We start from the raw sequence: 16167 nt of genomic DNA on the forward strand, positions 1-16167 counted from the left end.
TTTGTGAGGGTTTTGTTATTTGTTTTGCTTTTTTTGTATTGTACTAAACAACTTTCCAGTCATTTAAGTGTTGCTAGGATCAAAGGAAAATATGTACTAGTTAAGTTCTTCTCCATTCTTCTCATGCAACTCATTAGCGAGTGCATTTCCTAATGTTGATCCTAATGCAGGGATCGGGCAAATTCGTGGCCAAATAAAATATACGGATCATAAAGTCCCCAGCCTGTAATTCCACCCCGCTCCTGTAGATGGCAGGAAGCGCCCGCTGCTGGCGCACAGCAAGAGGAGGAAGAAGCAGACCTCACACGTGTTCCTGCACCAGAGTGTCAACATGGGCAAAAGAAAACAAAATAAGCAGTTTCTAACTACTTTATCCAAAAAACAGAAGAAGCACTTGAAGGAGTTTGGAGAGGAACATCCTTTTCACGATGTGTAAGCAGAACGACAGCAACTTCCGGTCTGGTTTAAAGGAAGAAGCTGCTTTATATTAGCAAGGCTGCTAATTTCTATTTTTCATTCCATTTTTTAAATGTAACTGTAGTTTTTCCCGTATTATCTCGGTGTAAAGTACAAACAGAAATGTAGCAAACATCTTAAATTTACTTTTTCTAAGGAGGGCAATGTGCTGATGTTTACCTGATGACATGGATTTTTAATATTAGAAACTATCAGTGAGTTAAGCCCCTAGTAAAGCCGAAACAAGAGAAGAAGAATGGCGCATTTTAAGGGGACACTTTAACACTTTAACTTCAGTAAGAACCGTTTCTTCTACCCTGGGGAAAGTGACGCAGGTACGCCGGAGAGGCAACAACAGCACAACGTCGCTTCTAATACCTCCTGGCTGATCGTTCTATAGGTTTGCATTTGGTGGTACTTTTTTCTACTGGTAGCTCAGGAGATGGACTGTTACACAAGGAGAGCTGGACAGAGCCGCAGAAAGGCATCGGCACCGGTACAGCACTGCTATCTGCTCCTCTGTGTGATTAGAAACTGGTGGAGCACCGCTAAAGCTCTAAATGATGACCTCGTTTATTTTCTGCCTAAACTGTGAATAAGACTCCATGCGGACGGCAGGAGGAGCTCACATCTTGTGGGAGCTGTCAGACTGCTGTTTTTACATGTAATTCTGAAAGCCATCCAGTGGGTTGAATTCTATCCTTTGGTGGGTCAGCTCTGGTGCCATCTCTGATCTACATATGCAGCGGTGCAGGCCAAAAGAACAATGCGTTAATATATATATATATATATATATATATATATATATATATATTATATATATATATATATAAACTGCACTTACTGGTTACAATAAGTGGCAGATTATTAATCATTGTTGTAAAACTAGTACAAAGCTTTACTTTGTCCTAATAATTTCAATATTTTTACAAATATGTTTTCTGAGCAGCTTCATTTAATTTTCTCTCTCTTTTTCTCTCTGTCTTTTTTTTTTTTTTTACAGAGTTAATGAAAGACCTGAAAAAACTCAAGTAATGGAACTGGTGAGTAGAAAGTCCTAAACAGTTTAGTGCTGTAAAAAGTGTGTGGCTTGTCAAAGTCTACTTTTCCTCCCCGACTTCCTGTATATGATTCTATAAATACAGTTTGGAAAAAAAATTCTGTTTCATTTTGTGCCTTTGTTTTTCCTTTTTTACATTGTATTGCACTGTAATGCTTTACTTAAAGTATGTAATAATAGGTGGTATTTATTGTTTTGGCTCCTCTAATACATGAAATTTAAAAATGTCTTATTTTATCAGTTTGGGCTCGTTTTTACCAACGCTGCTGTCAGACTTGTTTTAAAACTTAATGTCTTGTGTGAGTGTCTTCCAAAAAAGCCTTGATTATACTTTCCACATTGATGAGTCCTCTCAGGTTAGACTGATTTAAGTTTTATCGTAACACGGCAAGCCCGAGGGTCCGTGCGGACGGCTGCATGCCTGCCTGTTTTTTGTGATCAGCTATGCATGCGCTCCAGGTGGTGGTCTTCAAAGAAGTGTAACAGGAAAGACCACGGAACAAAATCAAAGCTTTTTAGTACTGATCCCCAAAGGGTGGGCTAGGGCCCCCCTGGTGGGCTGCCTAAGGAACTGTAGGTGGGCCAGAGTAATAACAGAAATTCAGTTTGAAATTACTTACTAGTATGTTCAGTTACAGACTTGTATAAATGTATTTATTTATATAAAAAGGGAAACAAAACTGGTAGTATGAGGTGGTAGTTTGTGACATTACTGTGACCTAAGGCTAAATTTAATAAGTAAGTAAGTTTGTGTCCCAGTGGCAGGTGGGTCACTTGCGTTAGTGTTCGCATATGACTGTATAACCTAAAGCCTGTGTGGTTTATGGGTTCTGAGTACATGTTTTAATGAAATACAATATTTCTGTTGCATTCTTAACAAGAGTAAGTGGGCTGCACACTCTTGACTTGGGGAGTGGCTGCTTTAGCCTAAGGTTTACATTGTTAATTTGTCATTCCAAGCATCTCAGGTCATCTGAAGTAATGAACAAGTAATGTCGTGTATCAAATTACCTTCTTCAGACAGTAAAGTGAGTAAATAAATAGTTACTTTTAAAATAATTAATCTGTAATATACTTTTTTTAATATCTATGACACCCCATCCTTGCATAAACCATCACATTTGATCCAGTTTTGAGGTTAGATTTAGGTTCAGTATTCACTATTATACACAAAGCGATGATGCCACATTCAGTGAACAGCAATAATCGTGAACAGCATCAACACAGCGATAATAAAGGGATTCATGAGCTACCTTTTTTAATTTTTAGCCGTCAAGTCCAGAACAATCTGAGTCAGAGGCCGATGAGCTGGAACCAGAAGAAGAAGAGGAGGAACCAGAGCAGAAAACAGCCTATCAGAAACTTCTTTCAACTCTCAGCCAACCAAGAGGTGAAGCTCAGAGCGAAGAGGAGGACAGCACAGATGATGAGGAGGAGGAGGAGGAGGAGGAAGAAGAGGAGGAGCTTCTTGGTGAAGGTGAGCTGTTTGTTTCCAGAGCTCTTTATTTCAACAACCACTTTGGATTTCACTGAATGTGTTTGTGTTTTTTCCATCTCAGATGAGATTGATGCTGAGGAGGGAAGTGAGGGTGGTGATGAAGATGAAAAGGGAGAAGGAGAACCTGCAGATGGAGAGGAAGCTTTGATGGAAGCAGGAGATGGGGAGGATGACAGGAAGGAGCCGGGAGATGAGTTTGTAGACAAAGAGCATGAGTCCCAGTTCTGTCTGGAGACCAACTTCACGGGAAAAGGAGAACAGGAGGCAACACGGGACGAAGATAGTAAAGGTACTTAAAGGGTTGGAGGGGAAAAAAAGATCTCCTGAATTCTTTAGCAGAATTATTTAGTATCTTAAAAAACAGATTTTTAAATGTTTTCTTGTACATTTGTTTTATCAGCTCTAGATACGAGTATGGTGTGTCTTATAGTTTTGCTCTTTGTTTACAGACATGTTTGTCCAGCATTTGGACACAGAGCTTGACGAAGAGGACGTGCAGAAGATAACATCGGGCTGCAAATCAAAGACTCAGATTACGGTACACCAGTCTCATTAAATACATCTTCATTAAAGGAGACTTCTAATGCTCATCGACAGCTGCATTTTTTTAGTCGTAGAGTAGCTTTATGTTGCTGATCCTTGGTGCAGCCCCTCATTTTATATTCCTCTGCCTGACAAAAACCGTGTTAGCCCCTTCTCCTTTAAGGGCCCCCCCCCCCAAAACTTTCTTCAGATTGGTTCCACCTCTAAAACATAGGGTTTGATTAGCAAGGAGGGGTGGACTTTATGTGCTTTTAGTCCCAAGCCATGTGCCTGAGGTGATTGTGTTAAGCGTATTTGTGCTCGGTGACATCACACGGAGCCATAAGTAAAATATGAAGCCTAAAACTGAGGTTCTGGCTCACGGGAGCAACTTGCACATGTTCTGGGAATGTTTAATATTGGCATCCATTATTGTATACGTGTATATATCACATAAAAGAAGTAAAAGCATGATAGGTCATAAAATCTGAATCAGAAATGCTTTATTAATCCCAGAGGAAGTTGTGTGGTCTCAGTTGCTCCATGACAATAAGAACATTAACAAACAAATTAAAATACAAATAATACGTTAAAGAATAGCTCTAATACAAATAACTCTAATATATAAATATCCAGAAATATTCCCAAGAATTGGAATATAAAAGTTGAAATTGAAGTGCCGCTCTTATCATATTACAAAACGTAAAGTTTCAGCCTTTGCCTTTCTCTTTCTTAGTGGCCAAAGCTGGGAACTCTGCTTTGCACCAATCCCCTGGAGAAGTTTGGCCCTATCGGCCCCCAGACAGACACAAACCTCCCAGTTTTCCATAAACTTGTGGAGACACGCTGGAGGGATCTGAACCAGACGTTCAATCATAAAGGGCAGGCCGAAGAGATCAGCCCTCTCCAGCTGGAGTTGCTGGCCCTAATGGGCTCCTATAAAGATCTGTACTACCCGGAGACATGCCCTGTCAAGCAGGGACCACATGTGCGCAGTGCATATTGCCTCCATGTGCTTAACCATGTACTGAAGGCTAATTCTCAGGTCCTGGCTCATAACTCACAGTTGAAAGAGCAGAAGAGTCGGACTAAAGCCGGAGCCGAGCCACAGGATGAACTCCGAGACCAAGGACTCACCAGGCCAAAAGTAATCCACAGAAATGTTCATTTATTCTTCTTTTTGTTCTTGTTCTTTTTACTTACATATCAGTATTGCTGAGTATCTGCTAACCTGCTGTCATCGCCCTGATGAATCTGTCAGGTCCTGATCCTCGTTCCATTTCGGGGAAGCGCACTGCAGGTCGTCCATACGCTCATCAGCCTGCTGGAGACTAAAGGCAAGAAAGTGATGGTGAGCAACAAGAAGAAGTTCAAGGAAGAATTTGGAGAGGACGAGGATGAGAAGCCGCCCAATTTGCAGAGACCAGACGACTATAACGCTATCTTTACAGGCAACGTGGACGATCACTTCAGGATAGGTACGCTCTGAAAAAAGAACCCTAGCTTCTTTAAAAACCCGAGTTTGTCTCTTTGACCTTCTCCTGCTCTGTCCTCTCCAGGTGTCTCCATTTTGAAGGGCAGCATGCGCCTCTATGCCCCCTTCTACTCATCCGACATCATCATCACGTCTCCTCTGGGCCTTCGCACTGTGCTGGGAGCAGAAGGAGAACGCAAGAGAGACTTTGATTTCTTGTCCTCTATCGAACTGCTAGTGGTGGATCAGGCAGACGTCTTCCTCATGCAGAACTGGGAGCACGTGCTGGTAAGAACGTAGCGCCCTCTGCTGTCTAGGAAGCAATTTTGGGCATAAACAACAAACATGTTTGCATTTTAAATGCAAACATGAGATGAAAGCTTCATTTAAGACTCATTCTGACCAGATTTACTTCACTCATGCTTTTACTGCTACCTGCTCTACTCATTTATCACAATCAAAGTCCAAAGTGCATTTGAGTTATTATTATTATTATTATTATTATTATTATTACTGCTGCAATTTAAATCCCATCCAGAGTGATGAAATGTACTTTTTAATCTTAGTTGGAAAATTATCTTGCTTTATCCTGTTTCTTATCTGCGCAGTGTAATAATTAAACTTCAGTGTGATAATGGAGGAAGTTCATTATGTTTTTTTACAGATTTGATGGAAACAAAAAGCTTACAGACCTAATTGAGTGATTATAAAGGAAACAAAAGCCATTACGAGAATGCCAACCTGTAGAATAATTCATGAGCTGAGTTAAGCTTTCTTTTAAGCCTTTATGTAGGGATAGGCGTCAACGTTATTTAGTATTTACTAAGACCTTTTCACCCGTTCTTAAGCATAACTTCCCCTGCACCCTCACTTTAAATCAGTATGTATAGCTGTTATAAAGTTATGACATTTTAGCTTTATACAAGCCCTGATTTTCATTTTAATGCTTTTAATGTGTTCTTCACTTCTGTTTATTAGTGTCTGGCACATAGTAGCATAGTAATTCCGGAAATGGTTGAAAAACATGGTGACTGTCCTTAGTATTTAACATTTGAACAAGTTGGTACCATTAAAACTATGTTGGATTAGCTATTAGCAGATGCTACTTACAAAGTACTCTGGATGTAATAACAATAATAATCATTCATTTATGTAGCACATTTAAAAATCCACATTACATCGTTTTTAATAGGAGAAGCAAAAACGACGAAATCAGGGAAATCTTTCCTCTAAATGTATTTTTTCAGATCTGATTTAAATGAATAGCAGGAAAATTCTGAGCTTTTATCTTCCATAATTCCTCATAATGTTATTATTTCCTTCCTTTTGTTTTTCCCCGTTATGGTCACCAGCATGTGATGAAGCACATGAACCTGCAGCCGCTGGACTCCCACGGTGTCGACTTTTCCAGAGTGAGGATGTGGAATCTGAACAACTGGGCCCGACACTACAGGCAGACGCTGGTTTTCAGCTCCATTCAGGACCCACAGATCAACAACATCCTCACCAAGCACTGCGCCAACTACCGCGGACAGGTAGGCCACACTTCACACTTTACTATTGCTGAGAGAGAGAGGTGGTGGATGTACACCCTTTATCGTGTAACATTTTCAGAACAAGGCTCGGAAATATCTGCAGGTTCATATTGATTTGGTTTTAACTAAGGTGTTAATTCTTTTGTTTTCTTTGTGTGTTTTTTGGCTCAGATTGTCATAAAGAACATACCAAAAACTGGTTCCATCTGCCAGGTCTTGGTCCAGCTGCCTCATGTCTTCCAGATGTTTTCCTCCGCCAGCTTCATCGACCACGATGCTCGGTAAAGTCCAGCGTGTACCTTCACCCTAAACTGTCTCCTGACATTAGTGCTCTTTTTTTCTCTCTCACAGCATTCTACGATATAGGTCCTGGCAGCTGATTGGTTGTTTTCTCCGATTTTGTGTATAGGTTTCAGTTCTTTATAGACAAAGTGCTGCCGCAGTACAAGGATTCGGTTATGTCACACACTCTGATCTACATCCCGTCTTACTTCGACTACGTTCGGCTGCGTAACTACATGAAGAAAGAGGAGATGAACTTTGCCAGCGTCTGCGAGTACTCCAGCAAATCCGAGGTGTCCCGAGCACGCCACTTTTTCCAAAAGGGGGAGAAACAGTTCATGCTCTTTACGGAGCGCTTTCACTTCTACAAGAGGTCAGTTCTTTGTAATGCCCTGTCATGTGGGCCTTTTCCATAGTAAATCAAACAAATCTGAAGAAAAAAAACCCACCTGACCACCTCTGAGTCATCTGATTTATTTTGTACAATAACTTTGGTATGTTAAATATGGTGGGAATTTCCTAAGTTAAAGACCCTCAGGGTGCAAAGGGTGGTCAAAATGTAGCTTTGTTTAATCTGCATGTTTTTCGGGGCCTTAAAAAGACATTTAAGATCTGGTTTGGATTTTTAATTTGTTTGTTTGTTTTTTTCAAACAGCAACCAAATAAATTTTATACCCACTCAAAGTGTCACAATCTAAAGCCAAAAAAACATCCCTGTTGTGGGAGTTTCAATAACAAGACTGTACCAGCTTTTACCAATTGGTCGCTTATTACCTGTTCAGCTTGTAACACTTTTCTTTTGGCTTTACTAAACTTTAGAGATTCAACTGTAAGAGAACTTATATCCGTCGCTTCTGTCGGCTGTGAAGGCTTTAAAGGCACTAATCTTTAGAGTTAACGTCACCAGATAACTGATATATATTTGTAATCCATTTTATTGCACTCACCTGATAGCTGCATATGACAAGTTGCCAAGAGAGAAACTATGGTACTGTATGATGAAGTCACAAGTGGCAGAGAAGTATGTGAGCCTGGTACAGGGCATGAATGTGGGGGTGGGATTGCATCAGGGATCATCTCTGAGCCCCCTTTTGTTTGCATTGGCGATGAACAGGTTGACAGACGGGGTCAAGCATGAGTCTCTGCAGATGACAGGACAGAATGTGTGTGTGAATAAGGGGGAGATTTTGGAAGTTTTCTAGTCTGTTCTGGGGGAGACAGGTGAAGAGGTGAACAGGCAGATTTTAAATACCTGATAGAAGAATAGCAGAAAGAGTGAAAGCGAAGTTTTACAAGATGGTAGTGAGAGCTGCTATGATGTGTGGTTTGTGAGGTGGTGGTACTGACAAAAAGACAGGAGGCTGAGCTGAAGATGGTAGGATTTTCATTGGGAGTGACCTGGACAAGAGTGGAAATAAGTAATCTGAGGGACAGCTCAGTTTGAAAACAACGTTAGAGAGCCAATGCTGAGCTTGTTTGGAAATGTGAAGAGAAAGAATATGAGATATATTCGACAAAGGATGGAGAAGCCAGGCAGGAGGCAAAGAGGAAGACCTCGAGAAGAATTGTGAATAAAGTGAAGGAGGACATGCAGAGGTTTGGTGTAACAGAGGGCTGGGCTGAAATGGAGCCAGATTATCTGCTGTGGTAACCTCTTAGGGGAGCAGTCAGAAGAAGAATTGTAGTACTGTCAGGTGTTTTCATCTTGTTGTTGCTTTGATGCTTCTTTTCTTTCTTTCTTTTTGTAATTTAGAGCACATAAATGTCTAATCATGGAATAACTCCTAAATATTTCAAAAGAAAACATGAAGCCATTTTCTGCTAGATTTATCCAACTAATTTCCTCCTTGTTTACAATTACTGCAACGTAAAAAAAAAAAAAGAGCCTTGCATTCATGGCTTATTCCAGCCGATCCGAAATGAAAATTATTTAAATTAAAGGTTGCAGCTACTCCAACAGTTATTACTAAGCAAATTAAGTTACATTAAATCCTTGAATGCACTTTGATCAATTAATACAGCTCACGATCTCAATTTAGGAAGCTTATATAAATCTATGCTCTCAAGGTAACACCTTGATAAGATTTTATTACACCAGCATGATAGTGTAATCGTTCGGCGTGATAGTTCAGCTGCGGGTTAAACAGGCTGTTGAAAAGTCAAATCGCATCAGCAATGCATGTACTTATAACGTTTCTTGTTATAGAAACTGGTTTAGTATATCCTCTGCTGTAGGAGATAATAAAGGACAGTTTATATCAGTTCTATCCTCTCGCTTAAAGAGAATAATCACTCGGCTTTAGCCAGTGTCTTGTCCCATTAATTTGCTCCCCTTGATCCGTTTTAAAGAGCTCTGGAAGACTATTGGACCAATCGTTCAGACCACTGTTTAAAATAAATAGGCCGTTCAGACTGATGTTAATAAGCTGTGGTACTCCTGCCGATGAAAACACAAATCCTAATGCTTTGGTTTTCTCTAATTTTAGACTTATTTAAAAACTGCCATATATACCTAAAGTTTTAGAGAAAACTGTACTTTTAAAACGGCAGTTCTTTTTAGGCACTCACAGTATTTTGGAAGTTTTCTAGTCTGTTCTGAAAATCATCCATGTTTTTGTGAATTGCATGACTTCACTATTATTGTGCTTTTAAATCTTACTGATGCTTCTGATGCTGTGAACCACACAAGTTTCTTGTCCCGTGTAGAACACTAAGGCATCGAGGGTGGTTTAAACACAGAGAACCTTCTCGGCTCGTTTTGGTGACAGACTTCTTCCTCAGCCACTCTTGCATGTGGAGTCCAATGGGTTTAATTCTTGGGCCAATTCTCTTCTCTTTATTTTTCCCTATGGGACTAATTGCAGATGACACCGTAATTTATGTGCCAATAAAAAGAAACTATGTCAGCTCCCTTAAAGCACTGCTGGTGGCTCTAAGCTTTTTTTTTGCTTTTTTTTTTAATGAATGTCTTAGTCATGCTTTTATAATGCACCTGGCCTACTTTAATGCACTTTCCGTTGCCTTTAGCAACACTTCAATTGCTCGTCTGTAGTTAGTCGGGTTTTTTGTTTTTTAAACCTTTGAAAGATCAGCACCAACTTGGGTATCCAAGCTGCTGACTATTCATTTTAATAGAATCTTATTACTAAATCTTACTAGTCTAACCCAGGTTGCCCTCAGTTTGGCATCTTTCTAGGTAAAACTGTTTCACTGCTTTTTTTTCATCACTGGACGAGGCCTTTATCTTCTCAAGGGCATTCAAATGTGTGTTGAAGTTTATCCAACCAGTCTACATGTGTTTTGTGGACTTTAAGGGAACTGGCCTATTATTGCAGGGAATTTGGTCCTTGTATTACCATAGCTTGGTTTGCATCAGCATCAGAAATCCAGCTTGCAGATTGGATGACAGTCAGCTCCTCCAAGTATAAAGCCAGGGTTTTTAGCTGGAAAAAACGTGAGAAGATGATGGACCATGTTGTCCTTGGTTTAAAAGAGTCTGATCTCTGACATGCTTCTTTTAGGTACACAATCAAAGGGATCCAGAACCTGATATTTTATGGATTGCCCTCCTTCCCACACTTCTATAGCGAGGTGTGTAACATGCTGGCAACAGCAACTCAGGGGGAGGAGGCCAGCTGGACCTGCACGGCACTCTACTCGCGCTACGACGCTCACAAACTGGCTGCCATCACCGGAGCACAGCGAGCAGGACAGATGCTGAACTCCAACAAGGCTGTTCACCTCTTTGTCACGGGAGGGGAAGACAAAAATGTGTGATGACACTGGATGAATATGAAAAGGACCACTGGAGTAAATTGAGCATAGGTGTTTACCATGCTTAATAATCAGGAAAGTTTCCAAATGCACCAGAAAACATGTTTATTGGCTTTGTTTTATGGTCTCCTGCAACAACATTCCTTTCATTTGTAAAGAGATTATTAACTTGTCACTGATAAGAAGAGTTGGATGTTTATTATTAAAAACTTTCCTTATCTTTTACTTGATTAAAGTTCATGCATAGCAAAATGTGACCTAACACGGCCATGAAGTGCCAAAATAATTGCATAATAGTTTTCATGAGGTGATAATGCAGTAATCTTATGAGAATTTCAAGCTGTTAAGGTTCAAAATATTGGGGATGGAGACAAGAGAAAAAACCACAATAACAACACTGGTCCGGCCGGGTTGAGTCAAACGATGATTTTAATGAACACACGCGTGGGAGATGGACACTGATGCAGACAGCCTCAAAATCTCAAAATGGTGGAGCATTGCTCAAACTTTTATAGCCTCTGGTGCCTCCACCTTATCATACAAAGCCTAAACATTCACATGCTTTCTCTCACACAGCGCCTAAGCTACGACCTTGGCTCCCTGTTTATCTGCTCCTGCTGAAATGGGGCAGAAAACTCCAGCACACTCTGTTCTCTTCTACTCAGACAAATTAGATTTCTTATAACTCTGCAGTATAATGCATCATAAAACAATATCATTCATTCACAACAAGTCAGCAGTTTAATGTAATGCAAATCAGTTTAACTAATGCAATAGTTATCAGCTTCTTCTAATTCAGGAGAATAATGCAAACTAAAACTACATAATAATTCACAATCTTTAATTAGGGGTCTAACATGGCATACAATAATATCATAATCTAACAATTCCCCCTGATGAGGTCATTAGAATAATGACCTCACAAACACCCTGTAGCCCAGTGTGGCCGGGTTCATCTCTTCTCACTCCTGAGGTCCTTTGTCCCCCTGACGGGCAAACCATATGTAAGATGACCTCTGTGTTTGCGCAAGTCAGGTGCAAGACAAACTATTACTACAAGGATAGCAGGTCCAGATGACACTCCCCTGTTCTCCCACAGCTTTATTTGGTGTTCCCTTATACCATTCAGACGTAGACTAGAACCTCTGTCCGAAGAGCTCTTAACCTTTATTTTATTGCTGCAGCTACCAGTGTCGTCCAGTTGCGTGATCCTCTGTTCTTCTTACTTCAACCTCAGGGGTTAGACAACCCTTCAGTCGTGACACAGATCAGGGGATTATTCTGCCCCTATTTCAAACAACGATCTGTGTATCCTCGGGTCCTGTGTCTCCCGTGTATCCTCCAGAAAAGAACAGGAAGGCGTCCCCCTTTTGCCCAAGAGCCTCTCGAACCTCGTTGGTCTGGTGTTTCCGGATTTCCGTCAACCCCTTCATGGTTATTGCTGTATTTATGGGATTCATCCTTTTGAAGTGACTAGCTGGAGCCCAAACGCCATGACCCTTGGACCCAGTTGGTGTCTCGGCAGTCACTGTATCTGTCTCTGCTGCGAAGGACCCTCGTATCTCTGTGGCCTCGTCTGGTGTCTGTTCCTTTCTCTGTAAGAGACAGAAAACCAAAACACCTCTCTTCCTAACCCTAATAATCTAATGTTGTTATCTACTGACCTTCTAGTGATTCAAAATTGGTCTAAAACATTCAGAATGTCCCAGGGACTTATTCTAATCATATCTTATGTGTGTGTAAGCGTGTTTGCATTTAGCCCTCTGCACTCAAGGCGTTTCCTACACTTTATCAGTCCGGACAGTCACGCCGAACGAAGCTTCTGACCTTCAAAAGGCCGAGTGCCAACTCGTTATAAGCACATTTGCAAGGTGTGTCTGAAAATTATTGAAACCCCTCTTTTTAACAAAGACAAAGAAATTAACAAATCTTCTAAGCGCTATTCAGTTCATTTCAATGAGTAATGATTAAACATGAAAGTGATAGTTTATGCTTTTTCACTGATTCTCTAAAAGGTCCGTCTTCTCGGACTGCTATTAGCTTAAGTTTTACCATTCCTAAATTATTAAAGACACAAATGAAGTTATAAATTGTTCAAATAATCCTTGTTTGATGTTAAAGCTCAACCTTCCCCCCCTTTTTTGACACATTCCAATGTGTCAAATCAACGGAGCTAGAACATTCAAAAAAAAAAGTTAGGCAGCTACAAAGTTTCCCAGACTCTTAAGGTGATCCGCGTGTAACGTTCTGACTCAGGTATTTAATATTTTAATAAATGTCGTTTAATTAACTGCCACTATTTAAACTAACCTTAAAGACATAATTGAAGAAAAGATCACAAAGAATAACATGATATCAATGTTATGTAAGCGCGTGTGGCCTTCTATGCTCGAAGCCTTTCCCCTCAATAGATCAGTCAGACATTCGCGCTGACTGTAGCTTTTAACCCTTATTAACTTGAGCACAACTCTACAATGAGCAACAAGTTGCAATATGTATGAAAATGATCATGGTTACACCTGCAATGAAAAATTATATCATTATCCTAACACCTGTAAATAGAAGATTCATCAGAGGTTATAACAATCACAGGAACACAGATGTTAGTATAAGGTCAAAAGCTTCAATAAATGATCATCGATGCAATGCTTGTTGCATGATTCTCATACAATAATAATGCTGACATTAAAATAACAGTAAAACACCCCCTTTTGTCCCGTTTCACTTGACACCTAAACGTTTATAAATGCCTCTTTTATTCTTGATTTTATTTCCCCCTTTTCTCCCCTTACTGACCACAGCAGGGGGATCTTAGTTTTGAATCAGCCATGAATCCAGCTCACCTGATTCATCAGTGAGCTCCACCATCACTGGCGTCTGACAGGGTGGCGCTGCATACTCTTCCTTTAATGTCACTATTTTCAACCTGTTAATGAGAGTGTTTAAACCTGAAGTCGACTACGTCCACAACAAGTCAATACAGCTGTAAATGTGGCCAATTATCAATCTATTACCAATCAATAACAACAGATAACTTCTATTTTATGCATGCTTTTAATCAACCACTCACCCAGAGGATCTCCAATCCCAGGAAATGCCTTCTCCTCCTTTAATGAGTCTGTCCTCCTTCCATGCCCTGGTAACTGGTCCATCCAGAGCCATATGATCTCAAATATACATACAACAAGCCAAACCACACCTTGGTCACACCAACCCCTTTTTGCACCAACAAAACATGTTGGATTTACTTGACTCAATAGTGGACACTAGTTACACACCAACTCCTTACTTTGGCAAAAACGTAAACAACTAAGTTGAATCAACACAACCTTTTCATAATCTCTTCGAAATAAAACTCACACCATTCATTCATCATTTTCGCTCTGTACCACTGCTCCTTGTTAGACTGTGTGAAGCACAGTAAACAATTCAGTGGAGGCTTTGAGCCATAAACAGACATCACGCACAGACATTGTTTTCATTATCAAAGTGCTTCAGACCATGTCCTCTAAATCTACACAAATGCCCTCTGCGTGGCATGAAATGCATTTAAGCAATAAATAATCAATCAGTTCTTGCTGTTGTAACCAACTCCGTATTTGGATGTTTGTGTGCAGCATTTGTTAGTAAAGCATTCTTCATTGCATCAGCGTGTGTGTGTGTGGATCACTTCTCAGTTCATTGAATCAACATTTTAATTTGTGTGTGTGTGTGTGTCATTTCTCCCTCAATCAACGAGTGCATATGTTCATATGTATGTTTCTTTTCACTCTGAGTCGGTGCATGTAGATGTGTGTGTTTGTGTGGGTGTTTGTGTTCATCACTTTCCTGTTGTAGTGTTCTGGGTAAACCACGGCCTGAAGCGTGCCCTGGGTCCTGCCCTCCTCCTTTTCAGTCTGTTTGCATCCATTGGTGCTGCTGCTCAGAGTTCTGTCCATACTGGTTCTGGCCCCAATTGAGGCAGTCCTTTTCTCCAGTGTCCAGCATCTTCTCCTTATTTCGCTCCTCCTTAACTTGACCCTTTTGCTTCGGTCTTCCTTCAGGGTTTTGATACGCAGCTCAATTGTCTGGATGTCCGTTTGTTGCTTGCAGAAGTGCGACTGCTGTCCGTTTGTTTGCAGGTGGAACGGCTGACATCCAGAAGGTGTATAGGAGAGTCTGCAGCTTCCACCTCCCCAGTGGAAGACCTCAATCTTTGTTCTGTTAGTTTAACACAGGCCTCAAGGCTCTCTGGGATCCCTGCTTGCACTTTCAAGCCCACGGCTCAGGTCGTAGTCGTGGTCCCATTCCAGGGGAATGGAGTCCATGGTTGTTTGGGTGTCTCGGCCCGAGCGTTCAGTCCGGAGCTGGGCAGCCCAGGACGCTGAGCGATCGGAGGACGGCAGAGGCGACAGGAAGCCATCCCCCTAACGTTTGCTCCATAGCAGACCGGACAAATCACACTGCTCATCTAGCTCCAGGATGCTCCGGCCTGATTTCAAGTCCGGTGTCTTGGACTCCAAGCCTGATGGGTTCGATTTTCAGCTAGCTCCTCCTGGGCCATGCTCAGTTTCTGCTCTGATGCCTCGAGGTCTTATTGAGGGCAGAAACCTCAGAGTCTTTTCCGTAGAAATCAGATTAAAGTCCATTGATGTTTTCCTTGCTTTGCTCCACGGCCTTTTGCGGCTCTGCTGTTCGGCCCTTCTCAGAGGTCAGCTCCTGGCCGAGCCCCGACACCTGTGCCTTCAGCTTATTTTCTCCTGGTGTTTTGTCCATTCTGAGGTGCCTCCTGACCTCAGTTACTCCTCCTGTCTCTGGCACGCCCTTTTTGCTGCCCGATGGTCATTGTTGGTCCGTCACTGTCCTGCACAGTTTTAATGCAGAGTGGTTAAGGTCAGCATGGTTTTGCTCGGCCTCACTTTTCATCTGGGCTTAATGGGCGTCTCGTCACAGCTCTGTCAGCTGAAGCTGTCTTTTTCCATATGGCAAGAGTGTGAAGAGTGTGTGAGAGGGGTGTGTCCGATCAGGCACAATGCTGGTGGCTTTGCGAGTTCCTCGTTTTCCAAATCCAGATGTTTATTTGTCACGTACACAGCAACAGAGAGAACAGTCTGTTGTTGGGATGGCTGAGGTCTTTCACGATCTTCCTGGTCTTGGTCCAGCACCGCCTGCTGTAGATTGAGTGCAGGTCAGGGTGCTCGGAGCGGATGGTGCGCTCAGCTGATTGCACAACCCTCTGTAGAGCTTGTCTGTCCGGCATGGTGCTGTTCCCGAACCAGACAGTGATATAGCTGCTCAGGATGCTCTCAATAATTCCTTTATATAAGGTGGTCAGAATCGGTGGTGGGAGCCGGGCCTTTCTCAGTCTTCTCAGAAAGAAAAGACGCTGACGGAAATCTTCCCGTGTAGTGAAACGGGCCTTGGATTTAACTCTCTCCGTCTCTGCTGCCTGAGATCGTTTTCCTGCAGCACTGTTGACAGTTTCAAGTTGTTGTGGGTCCAGCTGCTTTAGCATTTGGTCAGAGTCACATCGAAGACGGTAAAGGAGAGACCATATGGTAGAGGGGCAGCAGCAGGAGTCCAGAAT

At 41.6% G+C, this 16167-nt stretch overlaps 1 protein-coding gene and 1 long non-coding RNA gene across 3 annotated transcripts; one reads left to right on the plus strand and one right to left on the minus strand.

Moving 5' to 3' along the window:
- Nucleotides 1-236: 236 nt before the first annotated feature.
- utp25 (UTP25 small subunit processor component) lies at nucleotides 237-10824 on the plus strand. 2 transcript variants are annotated; one of them, XM_082515056.1, is made up of 12 exons: nucleotides 237-432; nucleotides 1460-1499; nucleotides 2786-2993; nucleotides 3076-3303; nucleotides 3464-3552; nucleotides 4273-4683; nucleotides 4798-5014; nucleotides 5096-5298; nucleotides 6363-6545; nucleotides 6717-6826; nucleotides 6955-7200; nucleotides 10349-10824. In XM_082515056.1, exons 1-12 carry the CDS (start codon nucleotides 332-334, stop codon nucleotides 10602-10604), a joined length of 2292 nt encoding a protein of 763 aa, XP_082371182.1. In that variant the 5' UTR covers nucleotides 237-331; the 3' UTR covers nucleotides 10605-10824. The 2 variants fall into 2 exon arrangements, with proteins under 2 accessions (XP_082371182.1, XP_082371183.1); XM_082515057.1 differs by lacking the exon at nucleotides 237-432 and adding an exon at nucleotides 461-952.
- Nucleotides 10825-12706: 1882 nt separating this feature from the next.
- LOC309694824 lies at nucleotides 12707-15978 on the minus strand. The gene is made up of 2 exons (XR_014272960.1): nucleotides 13672-15978; nucleotides 12707-13527 (listed from the first exon to the last, which is right to left on the minus strand). It is a non-coding gene; the product is annotated as an uncharacterized lncRNA (long non-coding RNA).
- Nucleotides 15979-16167: the final 189 nt, after the last annotated feature.

This window comes from Aulonocara stuartgranti (genome assembly GCF_965226115.1).
Source record: "Aulonocara stuartgranti genome assembly, chromosome: 19".
NCBI lineage: Eukaryota > Metazoa > Chordata > Actinopteri > Cichliformes > Cichlidae > Aulonocara > Aulonocara stuartgranti.

What these genes read in the sequence shown, in the direction of transcription:
- utp25 (XM_082515056.1), top strand. Translation starts at nt 332, where the DNA reads ATGGGCAAAAGAAAACAAAATAAGCAGTTTCTAACTACTTTATCCAAA. An exon ending in ACGGGACGAAGATAGTAAAG is followed by an intron (nt 3,304 to 3,463) that starts GTACTTAAAGGG and finishes CTTTGTTTACAG; the next exon opens with ACATGTTTGTCCAGCATTTG. An exon ending in CGCTTTCACTTCTACAAGAG is followed by an intron (nt 7,201 to 10,348) that starts GTCAGTTCTTTG and finishes TGCTTCTTTTAG; the next exon opens with GTACACAATCAAAGGGATCC.